Source organism: Arvicola amphibius, chromosome 3, assembly GCF_903992535.2.
Source record: "Arvicola amphibius chromosome 3, mArvAmp1.2, whole genome shotgun sequence".
Taxonomy (NCBI): Eukaryota; Metazoa; Chordata; class Mammalia; order Rodentia; family Cricetidae; genus Arvicola; species Arvicola amphibius.
In genome coordinates, this window is record NC_052049.1 from 38,698,297 (window position 1) to 38,712,647 (window position 14,351).

Here is a 14,351-nt window from a genome sequence, read left to right on the forward strand (position 1 = left end):
AATGTGGAAATGTAGTTGGTTTATAATGGTTTTTCCCTGGTGCAGTATTAGAAACTCATTTATGGCTTATAGTCTCACGATTTCTTGTGTATTTGCCAGGAGTGAATGACTACTTCTAAACAACCCCGGAGATTGAAAAGGTATTTAAATGTTTTTTTCTTTCCAGTTTCTTCATTGCGAAGCATCTCTGGCATGTTTGTTAGATATTTATATTAATAGCTTGTCTAAACAGATGCCTTAGAAGTGTTAGTGTCCTATAAACCCATTGTATTTCAAGAGACTCCATTTGGTATTTTGCACTGTTCTTCAGTTGTTTGTCAGCTCCCACAAGACAATTATAAACACCGTTAGGAACATGCCTACCATACCATTAACCTGTGTTCTCTAGGATGGTCAACATGACACATATAGTATCCATTTGGTCAGTACTGATCAAATTATGTTGAAATGAAGTCATTTATGAGACATACATTAAACAATTTGGAAATAAAACTTTTTAAAGTTATTTCATGTAACTGGCAGCCTTCAAAGGATGGCAATTTTAAAAATCCCTCAGGAAGCATATACATTGCAAGATGTCTGCAAAGCATCTCGGGCTTTTTTCCTGTGTGTGCATGTGTGTGCATACACATGCTTTTTCTAGTGGTTAATACTTACAAAGCCCTGCACTGTGTACTTCAAATAAGTTGAGACATTTAACCCTTAGGACAAGCCTCAAGGCAGGTGAGCTGATTGTGTGCTGTTTGCTAAGGACAAAGCAGTAAGTTTTGAGAAGTTGAAAGTTTCAGAGTATCAGAGCTGAGATTTGAACTCGAGGACTGCGACACTCATGCTGCTTTCTGCTCTGCTATCTTACTATTAGGAGTGTGTGTGTGTGTGTGTGTGTGTGTGTGTGTGTGTGTGTGTGTGCATATGTGTGCATATGTATACATATGTGTGCATATGTATGCATATGTGTGCATATAAGGGAAAGAAAGGTGGGGAGAGAGAGAGAGAGAGAGAGAGAGAGAGAGAGAGAGGAGAGAGAGAGAGAGAGAGAGAGAGAGAGAGAATGATCCGGGCAGTCACATATACTAGCCCATTGTGGCTAGTCCCTTCCTCTACCCTGCTTGTAGGCTGTGTCTCCAAGCCAAGCTGCAGGACACCCAGGGAACGCAGTCTTAACATTATGTAGGCTTTCACTGGATCCACTCCATTGCACCCCTTTGCACTGCTGTTCTTAAATTTATTGATGTATGTTCTATATTTAAATTTTGTATATGATTGAAAATGTACCAAGATTAATGTCTGTATTATTTATTATAAAATAAAAAGTGGAAATGTGAATGTGATGAATGCTTTATAAAGCAATAGTTTAAGGTTTTGGAGCTTCCTTGGTCTACGTAGCATGGTTATGTTCTTGCTGAAGGTTTACTATGTACAAGTGACAGAGCCTGTTCAGGGTGGCATTGCTGTAGACGAGAGTTTATCCAAGTACATTTTATATTGATGAGAATTTTCAGTCACTCCTTGTTCTGTAGAAATTTAGAAAGTACTCCCTTGGCATGGGAATATCAGATGAAAACGTTACGCTTTTCTATAGTTTTAGAAAGGGAAATTATCACTTTACTATTTATCTTTTTCTGGGATCAGTTCTATGACTCGCGTGTGGGAACCCGGCAACCCATAACCATAAATATTGACCATTAGATCCATGAGGATATTGGTAGGTGTATCACTTAGTGAAGAATGAGCCAAACTTCACTTCTGGGCTATATACATGGCAAGAGAGCAAGGTGATAGAAACAAATGTCAGTGATGAGCTCAGGTCTCCCACCCGGGGTCAAACCTAGGGCATATTATCCCTCAAGTCCTTCCCTGGTAAAAATCCAAAGGCACATACCCTCCTCTAGGTGTGATGGTGAACTTGAAAATGTTCCAGTGACTAGGGGTGCTCATCAGGCAAATTCAGAGCCTGCCAGAACTGCTGTTCTCAACCTGTGGGTCGCGACCCCGTTGGCCAAGCACCCCTACCTCCAAAACTATTTACATGACAATTCCTAACAGTAGCAAAAGTGCAGTCAGTAAGTAACAACGAAAATAATGTTGTGGTTGGGGGGGTCACCACAACATGAGGAACTTTATTAAATGGTTGCAATGTTGGGAAGGTTGAGAGCCGCTGTTCTAAAGTTATGCAATGTGCCCTCCGCTGTTCCTGAACAGAACCAGTTGTCAGGAGCTTGATTTTTGAATTATGATGCCCCAGGAATCTGGTTGAACTTTAACCAGTGGATGAGGTGCACATCTGCACTCTCCAAATATGCCGGCTCTTCTTGTAGTCTGCTGTATAGTGTTTGGTTTGGCAGGCATCCGTCGGCATGAGTAGCGTACAGTCAGGCAAGCTACATTAGCCAGATTCTAGGGTTAGCTTTGACTTTCTGACTTCCTTCTTTCCAGGTAAATCCACTCTGTCCCTGCAAATCTGTGTGGTATAGAAGGGACTTCTCTTCAGAGACGTGAGGATCAGTGTGATGCCCTCACACCTGTCACATGTGTCAGATCAACTGTCATGTGTTTACATGCTGCTTAACAAGGTGACAGCATCTGCGGGAAACTTAGCAGAGGTTTGTTTCTTATTGGCCTTTTAAAGATGAAAGAACTGGATTTCTTAGATGAAATTTGCAACGGAAAAGCTTGAGAGGGGCAAACAATAGCTTCAGTCTTTGGGCTGATCTGAGATCTTGTAAAAGTGAGGAGACAGTTCCTACATGGTAACAGAAGCCCAAGAAGCTTGCCAAGGTCAGTATGACATGGTACAGCTGACCGTGCTGCACAGAAAACGCCACCTGCAAGACATGGGCCCCTCAAAGCGCACCTTTGCAAAATGCTTTCCTAGCAATTGACTATTGGCAGCATCTACATGGGGTTGCTCTGTATGAGAATGGGAGCTGGGAACCCAGTGGTGAACAAACTCCCAAGGTGAGCAGAACCTATGAAGGCACTGCGGGTGCCACGGGCAGAGAGCGCTCCTGCCAGGTGGCTTCTGACAAGATGGATCACTGCATTCACTGGTCAAACACCTGGAGGGTCACCACAAAGTAATTCTAGAAAATGAAGTAGGCATTGTATGGGACAGAGCATGAGGCTGGACAACGGCAGTGGTACAGAGATGTCTAATGTATTGTTTTGAGTTCAGCTCAAGTTGAGAAGACACCAGGGAACAGTTCAGACAGAAGGGGAGGGAGAGGGGATAACTTACTTGCTGGGTGCTCGATCTTGCAAATTAGTTAATGCAGCAAAGTTGTTTCGGACGGTTCGCAGGCTGGCCAAGACCTATGGCAAAAAGAGAATTCTTTAGAGTTCTTGAGCTGGGGCCAGTTGGAATTCAGCTAAGCATGCTTTGTGAGGTAGAAATTTTATATTCCTTGCAACTCAGTTTCCTATACCATTACAGAATCTTCCAGAACTTAGTAAAGTTTTTAGTTCTGGCATATCAAATCCAGGGGGGTTAGACTCCCAGAATTTTGTAGAAACCCCCTCTCACTGGCTTTGCCTGTGTTAACAGTAGCAGCCCTGGTTCCACATCCTATCATCATCCACACAATGTCCCCAGAAATTGCGATTATAACATACGATAATACAAAACACTATGCCAGTCTAAGGTTTAGTGATTAAAATTAGTCGGGAATTCTCTTAGACAATTCTTCAAGATTCCTATGATCTCAGGTCATCAGATTAAGAACTGCTTCCATTGTTTTTCCATCTTTTTTTTTTAAATGTTAATTTATTTATTATGTATACAATATTCTTTCTGTGTGTATGTCTGCAGGCCAGAAGAGGGCACCAGACCTCATTACAGATGGTTGTGAGCCACCATGTGGTTGCCGGGAATTGAACTCAGAACCTTTGGAAGAGCAGGCAATGCTCTTAACCACTGAGCCATCTCTCCAGCCCTGTTTTTCCATCTTTATAGAGGACTATGCTAGCTAGTTAGTGCTCAGGTGCTCTTGGCCTCTGCAGCAATCATGCACTTTGTGGAATATAAGAAGTCCGCAGAAAGACCCTGATCACAGAACACACAGTGCTCTATACAAAGTGTTCTATACTATTCTGTACACTTCTCAGAACAAAGAAAAGTGTTCAATAGGATTGAAGAAGCAAATACATGGATGCAATATAGTCCCATGTATGTGGATATGCCAGGAAGTGGATGGCCCCGCCTCTGATAGCCCCTTCTTTACTCTAACTCTAATCAGAAGTAGAAGATGCTTAAGGAGAGGAAGCAAGTCCTGGAGAGAAGTCAGAGGAGCCCGCTGACCCTCATTTTCTCCTAGAACAAGCTACTTTCCTCAGGGGTGGATCTTTATTAAGATTAGAGGTGCCAATAAGATCTCGGTGCTTATTAGAGCTCTGAGTTTCTAAAAAAAAAAAAACAAAAACAAAACAAAAACAAAACCACACAGAATTCACATTCACATGTCCTGGTATATGTCATATATTAAATGCACACACTTGGACAAGTTGTGACACCTCCTCTACCCCAGTTTCCTTGTGTGTAAAACAGATGTTAGTGCTGCTGGGAAGGTTAAAGGAAACTCCTGGTTAGTGCCAGTGGCACTGCCTAGGCAAAAAGTATTTGGTGTGTGTGTGTCCATTATGGAAACTTCCGTTTAATTATCTGGCACAAGGGAAGTCTGTATAATGCTTATCAGTGGCAACACATAGAATTCTTAGATTTTTAATTGACCCAGGGGTTCGAGGACTGTGCCCTGAGTTTCTTCATGGGACAGTGATCTAGACGAAAGCCACTCTGTGCCTCAAGCATTTGTTTTTGGAAGCTGACGGGAACTGGTGCGAGCCAAAGGGAGCTGTTTACGCTCTGCAGCGGTGACCTTCAGCGGTTCCCCCTGAAGGAGTTCCTGGTGCCTCCTAGGAAGCCAGCCAGTCACTGGAAAACCTGGCTCATTATCACACACAGCTCTGAAAGGTCACACTGCCGGTGAAGGAGTATCCAAATAGCTGGCTGCTGACGTCAGACCACAGTGTCTTTCATGAGGCATGAAATTCTGAATGATGCAGAAATAAATGGATTAATGAGCTAGTCATGAAGTCACGCTGGCTTGATTTGTGCTTTAAAATGTGAATATCAAACATGTTAATAGAGCATTGAAATATAATTATTGCATCAGTTAACAACTCCCCTTTTCTAGACTAAGATTTTAACCTCTGAATTTTGAGACTTTTTTTTTTTTTTGGTTTTTCGAGACAGGGTTTCTCTGTAGCTTTGGAGCCTGTCCTGGAACTAGCTCTTGTAGACCAGGCTGGTCTCGAACTCAGAGATCCGCCTGCCTCTGCCTCCCGAGTGCTGGGATTAAAGGCATGCGCCACCGCCGCCCGGCAAATTTTGAGACTTTTTACTCTACTACAGAACACTTAGGTCCAGTATGTTCAGCCACTGGGTAATATAAGCAGTAATTGAAGTATTTCATGTCTCTGGAAAACATTTTGAGGGTAATTCATAGTTTATGATTATTTGAAACAAACAAACAAACAAAAAAAAAACCCATTTGCCCATGAAGGAAAACATTAGTTCATGAACAAAACCTCTTTTCTAGCGAGGTTTGTTTTGAAATGTGCAGCCCTGGCTCTCCTGGAAACTCACTGTCTAAGACCACACTGGCCTCCAATTCAGGGATCTGCCTGCTCCACTCCTGGTTTGCTGGGGTGAAAGGTACCCTCCACACCTGGCCTATAGAAAGTTTTAAGCTTTGGTTATACTAGTAAGATACTAAACTGAATCGTTACTTTCATTTTTAGCATGTAAATTTTTTTAAAAGAATTCCTATCTTTGGATGTTGAAGAATTTAACCAGTAAAAATAAAAGTGTTGTCGAGCCAAAAAGTATCTATCGCTATAATCAAGACAAAATTCCAATGACTGCTATTTCTTTGAAGAGCAAGACACATGGAATGGAGGAAGGCCACTCAAGCATCATTCGAAGCCCTGATAGCATTTCACTTAACTGTTTATTTTATTATTATTATTTCTGCCTTCTATATTCACTACACATACAGTATGGTACATTCCAAAATGAAAGCGAGGGAAGAAGCCCTCCTTGGGTACTGGCTGCCTGTCCCTGGCCTGCTGATTTTTCGGCTGTCCCTTCACTTATGCGATTGTGAAGTCTGATGTAGTAAGTGATAGTAAAGACACCTGGAGGTGTTTTGGTTTGCGGGGAGACAAAGCTTGCTTTCTATGTTTTGTATTGAAATGTTAATAATATCTCCCACTCTGTAACATATCCAATGGGGGCAGAAATGTAAAGAGGAGTCTTCCATATGAATTGGTCATATATGATGCCGCCCTGGATCTGGGTGATCTCCTCTGGCATTCTTCATGCAAGTATCATTACGTTTTTCCTCTTAAACGCACTTGTCTCTCAGGACACAAGGAGGGAAGCAAGCCTTGCCATACAATGAAGAAAAAACGGACAGGGCTTTCCAGGCCCTGGGTAAAGGTTCAAGTTCATGGATTCCCCTCCACTCAAGGGCAGCACTCTGCCATATATTCATCAGACGCTGCAATCCATACTCTGCAGTGTCTAGAATTTTCTTGTCTCTTTAATGCTTATTTTCAAAGAGTCCCTACAGTGTCTTCCAGATAGCTCAGGCATAGAAAACTAAAATCACTGCCTTATCTTTTGCCATTCCAGTAATCATAGAATTGGTTAAAGAAAACAAACAAGCACACAAGCAAACAGCTAACTAAACACAGTGTAGAAGAAATGTAAATCTTAACAGTGACTAGTGACAGCATACAGGAAACATTGTTCACTGGCCAAGGGGTGAGAATATTCACACACACAATTTCAGGCTCTTTGGTTGCTTTCAAACGTTTCTTAACTGATAGGACTCACTGAAGTTGGCAGAAAAATAGAAAAATGTTAGTTTCGTTCAACAGCTTTAGCGAAGGAATGGAAATGATTTTCTGGATCATTTTCCAGTGCATACTCAGTTTCTGCCAGTAGGTGGCAGTAGAAGACAGACTATGGGAGCCAGGGCAGGGAGGCGGTGGCCTGTCCTTGTGAGGGCAAAGATTCTTCCTTACTTAGGCTTCACTTCAGGAAAAAAAAAAAAAATCAGTGGAGAATTATTCACAGGATAAAAAGAAAGCTTTAATCCCAGCACTCGGGAGGCAGAGGCAGGCGGATCTCTGAGTTCGAGGCCAGCCTGGTCTACAAGAGCTAGTTCCAGGACAGGCTCTAGAAACTACAGGGAAACCCTGTCTCGAAAAACAAAAACAAAAACAAAAATAAAAAAAATTTAAAAAAAGAAAGCTACTTTGATTGAAAATCAAACCTCTCTCTAAGTTATACTTTTTTAAAGCATATGAAGTGATTCTGATATGTCAGAAAGTTCTTGGTGATTTCATAATTTTGTCTAGTAAAAACAGAGCTATCTAGATCAATGTAAGTCATCCCAATAATACACAAACTGCTGATTTGTCTTTTAAATGAAAGTTGATAAAGCAACCAAAACGAGACAGTGTCTCCCGTTGCCTAACAGAGGTCCCATGTATTCAATGAATTTGGCCACAAGATGATTGTTACTAGAGGCAAAGGGACATGCAGCATAAACACATACTGATGATGTTATTATTAATGGAACAATAATTCTCCATTGTGGTAACAACCAGTGTATTTTTTCCCCTTTGGAACTGTCTAGGCGGTGCCGTTTCGTTGACATAAACGAGATGATACGGTTGTTCCTGCCCCTCGTGCTGTTTCCAGAGCAGGCATATCTCAGGCATCGAAAGGACACACGAATGTTTGTTTGCAGGGACCCAGGGTTTGGATGCTTGTAAGTAGGAACCCAGGGTGTGGGTTTTAGAAGGTCGTCACAAATAATGGGGCTGTGGGAAAGAAACAGCTGACTGTAGAGACAGCGGCCAGCTTCCGGCATAGCTTTACCTCCTGTGTTCAACAGACCTAAGGACTCCGGCTAATCATTATTATGTTCAAAGGGAAGGAAAGAACAGTGGGCATGAGGGGCAGATTGGAGGGGGGTGACTCCCAACACCAGACTTCATGTCTAGGGAAATAAACCAAAAGATTTGAGCACAGAAAAGAATCGTTCTAAAATAAACTATACAAACAAATTAAAATTGGCACCATTTTCTGTGGGTCAGGGAGCCTTGGAGCTTATGTGAGAAAGTTCAAAAGCTTTACCATTGAAGAGTTCAGATGCTGGTTAGTTCCTAGTCTTGTTATGATTTGTACATGAGAACAAAACACGGAGAGATTCTGCAGACGTCTTTCTAACAATTAGATCTATCCAAGATGTTTGAGGTCCCGTCTTGCTCAACAAAACCACTGATCCTCAGCCATTCTAGACACACTCCCAAACACTTTAGGTCATTTTATCATCTCACTTCTATGCCACGGAGTTGAAACATTTTTGTCTCTTACGCACGAAGATCACAAATGTGCCACTCAGCTAAATCTTTGTACAAATAGCACATGTGGAAAAAAAAAAGGAGTAAATAAAGTATCAGGTTGAACAGGATTCTTGAATTTCAAACACAGATCATGTACTAATTATACCAGACGTAATCTAATCCATGATACAGTCTTCTCCTTTGGGTGCTAATTCCAGTTAGGGAAATAGGGCCGGCTGAGTACTGTCTCCTTTAGGTAACTTGTTATTTGAAGTACAGACACCGTTCGGGTCTAGCAGCCTTACCCAAAGCACTTCTGCGGGGCTAAGGTTTATGTTCTCCAGCATCGCCTTTTAATTATTTGAATCAGCCAAACAGTTTGCATCCATGCACATGGATGTGGTAAAGTTACATTAAGGATCAGAATAAAATCCCGACATCAAATGCAGAAGTCTGTGAGAAGCCTGCACACTCCCAGCTGCACTTACCTGAGCAAATGGAGTCACAATCAAGTCATCTCCATGTCTGAAAAACAAACCAAATCCAGTGTTAGGCGTTGCCAATAATGCTCTGACCACTTTTGATCAATACTAAACGGTACATTCCATTGGAAGAAAATCCCATTGGGAGTTACAGTAATTCCATGTTTCTCTTCAGGATATGTCCTTGCCAGCCATTGGGTTGAAAACATGTCTTCTGGATCTTAACCATTGTCCATCTCCCTTGGTCTAAAGAGGGCACCCTTGATTGCCAAGATTGCTTTTTAGGCACAAAGGACGGACTATTGATATGAAAGGGCTCTCATTTCTGGACCTGCACTTTACTCTTGACTTCTCCTTGCAGACCTTAGCCAGGGAGACCTTGCAAAGAACCAGCTACAGCACTGGCTTCTGCGAGGAGAGTACCCTGGGCTAGCTAACATTTGTAGGTGATTAGCAGCAAGTGATCTCTATGGTCATGTGTTCAAGCCTTGGATGGGCCAGGAGCCCTACATGACATCGGGCTGCATCATCCACTAAGAAAAACCCCATGAAACTGTTTCAACCGAGAAGTGGTCCAGCCACTGTCCTTACAGGGCAATGTTACCCTGTGAGGTGCTGTTGCTACAGTAACGTCAGCTCCAGTACACGGGAAACACAAGAGCAAGGTGTCTGTGGGACATGTCTTGGAGAAGCAGGGAAATGCAAGAATTGATACAAGATTCTTCCTGAAGGAAAAGTAAGGAACTGGAACCTGGGACTCTGCAGTATTTTCACAGCGTGGAGAAGCTGATGAATGGATGTCCCAAACCTCAGTGGACTATTTTGTGATCTAGCCAGTCGCAAACAATCTTGTTTAATTGTACCATTTTACTTATCTCGAAAGATAGAGGATGATCTTCAATTTTTGATGCTCCTACCCTGGCCCTGTGAGTGCCAGGATTTCTGGTGTGTATTGTCACATACCAGTTTTTTTTTTCTTAAAAAATAAGTGAATGTAGTTATTTTACACATATATTTCCTTGACATAATCCTCACTGAGGGCTGGTCACCTGGATTGTCAGCTTGTTCCCAAGCATCTGAAAAGGATTCAAGTCCCCAAACCAACGTCTATGAGTCATGCAGTACAAGAAGCAGAGAGACGAGACTTATAATGGGCTAATGATGATGAACCCACCATGGCGGAAAGCAGTCTGTTACCTAGGGAATACTACAGAAAGAAATAAACACAGCAACTTCCGGGACGGACAGAATAAGCCGCTGCAAGTCACTGTGGAAGTTAGTGTCACATTGTTCTTGCGTCTTGGATTTGGAAGGAGGTGCTCTATGCCTGTTCACCTACCCTGGTCACCCTGAGCTAATAAGACCCATTCCTGTGGCAACATGGAATTCCACCTCTCCCTCTTCCAGGAGAAAGATGGGCTGACTCGTGAGCCAGTGCTACTGCGGACCTGGAGGACAGGCTCAGGCTCAGTGGCATGTGTTGACAAGAGAAACGGCAGTGCTTCCTCTCTCTACACCTGTGTCATCTTTCCCTTAACTCTGTGTTCCTTACTATGTTGTTTTCCACTCTTATTTCTGAGTTAAAGAGCCAGAAACATAGACAAGAAACCAAGAGAGTCAAAAGCAAACCTTCTTATGCACAGCGCTTAAATGGGAGATGGGCACTACCTTCTAGAAGACTAAGCTCAGGCAGATTCAGCTCCTGACTATACAGTTCATTCAGTAACTGCTTCCAGACTGTGGGAATTGGGGGAGACATCACCACTTCTTAGTTTCAGTGCTGGAGGCCTTTATAATGTTTTATTTTCCTGTTATTTTTCTTTTTTCCTTCCTCCCTCCCTCCCTTACTCCATCCTCCTCCTTCTCCTCCTCCTCCTTCTTCCTTTCTCTCTCTCTCTCTCTCTCTCTCTCTCTCTCTCTCTCTCTCTCTCTCTCTCTCTCTCTCTCTCTCTCTCTCTCTCTCCTCTCTCTTTCCTATTAACTTTCTTTTCTTATCCCCTTTCTTCATCTTAGATATAGTCTCACCATGTAACTCTGTCTGGGCTGGAACTTCCTATGTAGATCAGCCTAGCCTTGAACTCACAGAGAATCACCTACTTCTGCCTACTGAATGCTGGGATAATAGCCACGCCCCACCAAGCCTATCTACCTGTTGTTTCTTAAAGTAAGATTTCAAATCCGGACCTAATGGCACAGGTCCACAATCCCTGTTCCTCAAGAGAGTTGAAGCCGAAGGAACAAATATCCAGTGCCCAGGTGCACTACAGGGTGAATTGAAGGATAGTCTGGGAAACGTAGCAAGATCCTGTCTCAAAAAATAAAAATATATCTAAAGGTCTGAGACATAGTCCAACAGTTCACTGGGAGCATGCTTACCTTGCATGCATAAGGTCCTGTGTTCAATCTCTAGTAACAAATACACACACACACACACACACACACACACACAATCACACATAAATAAATAAAATCCCACAGGTTTCATTAAACTTTTAAAAATTCAATACAAGTTTAAATCATAATTATAAATAGTTGCAATCAATACATAGCAAAAATTCATATATGTCAAATGACTCACTGTGCAAAGAATTTCAGAATGAGTATCTCCTAGTTAATGCCTATTGTGGGTGAGGAAAGGGAGCCCCATGAAAGACACATGATGACATGTTTATGAAGATTTTGGAAGAGGATTCAAATTCAAGTGCTCTGCTCAGAGCACTTCAGGGCTCTGCTCTTACACACATGTTATTCTCCATCTCCCATACAGGTAACCAATGTCCAAAGCACATCTGAAATGGTGCCAGCTCTGTGGTATAGTGTTCATGTCATGAAAATATCACTAAGAAAACATATAATCAGACACAAACGCAGACTAATAAATTAAAATTAAACGGCAAATAAAAACAGCCATATACCACCCAACCAGTGACTTAATAAAACCGGCTCAGCCGGGCGGTGGTGGCGCACGCCTTTAATCCCAGCACTTGGGAGGTAGAGGCAGGCAGATCTCTGTGAGTTCGAGGCCAGCCTGGTCTACAAGAGCTAGTTCCAGGACAGGCTCTAAAACTACAGTGAAACCCTGTCTCGAAAAACCAAAAATAAAATAAAATAAAATAAAATAAAATAAAATAAAATAAAACCGGCTCAGCCTTCCGGATGACAATCTGAAACAACAGAGAAACTAGTGAAGGAGCATTTACTTTGTATCTAGAAAGAGCGTTCTGGGGAGAGTTAACGAACATAAACAGGCACAAGGGTTCTGAGGAAGGCATATGATATTTATTGATATCTGTAAGTTAGCATGCATGTTATATACACTATATATCATATATGTGTACATATTATATGTGTAAGGAGAATTTTCAGACTCTCATTTTCTTATTATAAACATTTATTTATGCTAAGTTTCAAAAAACGAAAAAAAATCCAGGGGGAGAAAATTCCCACCAATTACTTATTATCAGGCACTCAGAAAAATGACCTATTCTCCCCATTTTACTCCACAGGGAAATTTTCATCAGACATCAGCCCTGCAAACATTACAAATGACTTCATATAATTAAAAAATACCAAGTAAGGGCCGTGGATACAGCTCAGTGATGGAGCAGTTGTTTAGCATGTGTGAGGAGGCCCCTGGTTCCACTCCTAGCATCTGTCCCACGGATATCTATATATTCATGTATGTTTATCATCTAGCTTCAGAAAATGTTGTGACCTTAGAAGGTACTTGGTATTCTGAAATTTAAAATATCGCCTCACGTCTGATTAACATTTTAATAGTTAATAAACAACTCCATCAGAAGAATTCAAATAACCACATTATAAAGAAGCATAGGCACTTGCCGGGCAAAATGTATCAGCGAGTGATAAGAGCTTTAATAGCACTCCGCATCTGGAAAATGCAAACTGAAAACAAGACACCAGCTTTTGCTTAAAGGTTAATTTGATTTTCATTTTAAAAGGTAAAAGATTGCCGCGTGGTGGTGGCGCACGCCTTTAACCCCAGCACTCTGGAGGCAGAGACAGGCGGATCTCTGTGAATTCGAGGCCAGCCTGGTTTACAGAGAGAGTTCCAGGGTGGCCAGAACTACACAGAGAAACCCTAAGACAAAGATCATGTGTCTCCTTCATGCCAACAGCAGTACAATGGGCTCATTAAAAAAAAAAAGTCAAAGATTTTTTTTAAAATTTTTTTAATATTTATTTATTTTATTATGTATACAATATTCTGTTTGTGTGTCTGCCTGCAGGCTAGAAGAGAGCACCAGACCCCATTACAGATGGTTGTGAGCCCCCATGTGGTTGCTGGGAATTGAACTCAGGACCTTTGGAAGAACAGGCAATGCTCTTAACCTCTGAGCCACCTCTCCAGCCCCTCAAAGATGTTTGAGGAAAAGAAGGAAAGATTTAAAGTGGCGACCGACACAAATGTGTGAGGAACTCGTGCACCATCACTAGGACTGTCAGTGGCTCCAGCCACAGAGGGAAGTTTACGACGTTTGTCCAAAGTTGAAAATAATGCCCCTAGAAGATCCATCACTCACTTCTGTGTATACAGCCAAAGAGAAAGACAGCGGTATGCCACAGAGATATCTGCACTCCCGGTTCACTGCAGAAGTACCCCCCGTAGTCCCAAGCCACGACCTAGCCTCATCTTAAGGTGGGACAAATAAAACACGGCATACATACCACACAGAAAGGTGTTTGGTACAAGGCCTAGGAAGCAGAGGCACACTATGCTCAGTGTAGTAAGGCAGACTAGCACTGTGTGAGATCACATATGCAAAGACTCTAAAATCAAACCAAACGAAACACTGAACTTCGAGAAGGAGGGTGAACCCTTGGTTACCGGGGCTAGGAAATGAGGTGGGGTTCAAAAGCCTTATGAGAAATGAGTCCATGCAATTTATAGCACAGATTGTTGGCTAAAACAAGCAATAATGCATAGCACACTTGGAAAAATCACTAACAGTGATTTCCTCATCGCCAAAGCAATAACTGTATAAAGTGATAGACACATTAATTAGCTTGGCCTAATGATTACACACTTTAGACTCCTATTATGACTTTTACTGCACATCTCAAACACAGACAGTGTCTTATGTGTAGGCTAAAAAAAAGGATACAGTTTTAAAAAGAATTAAGAGTCGGCTTGATCTTTGAATTCACCTAACCAAACTAAACCATCACAGGGGATGTGGTGGCACGTGCCTGGAATCCTAGCACTTGGGAGATGGAGGCAGGAGAATCAGGGGTTCAGTATTGTAGTTTACTGTGTGGTATCCAAGGCCAGCCCGTGGGGCAGAAGGCTCGGTCTCAGAAACGCTAAAGCTAGAGAGAGATGGATCAGCCAGAAAATCACTTGCCTCACGAGGCCAAGGGCCTGAATTTGATCCGTGGAAAGCACAGTAAAAAGTTCAGGCGTGCCGGATGGTGGGGACACGCACCTTTAAT

At 42.2% G+C, this 14,351-nt stretch overlaps 1 protein-coding gene across 6 annotated transcripts in view; it reads right to left on the reverse strand.

Moving 5' to 3' along the window:
- Nucleotides 1–14,351, reverse strand: part of Pde4d (phosphodiesterase 4D) — a 683,624-nt gene that overhangs the window by 174,715 nt on the left and 494,558 nt on the right. For all 6 annotated transcript variants that reach the window (XM_038322667.2, XM_038322669.2, XM_038322668.2 and 3 more), the window contains exons 3-4: nt 8,904–8,940; nt 3,239–3,312 (exon numbers count right to left, since the gene is read on the reverse strand). In XM_038322667.2, coding sequence (XP_038178595.1) covers nt 3,239–3,312; nt 8,904–8,940 — 111 coding nt within the window. The remainder of the gene's footprint in view (nt 1–3,238; nt 3,313–8,903; nt 8,941–14,351) is intronic.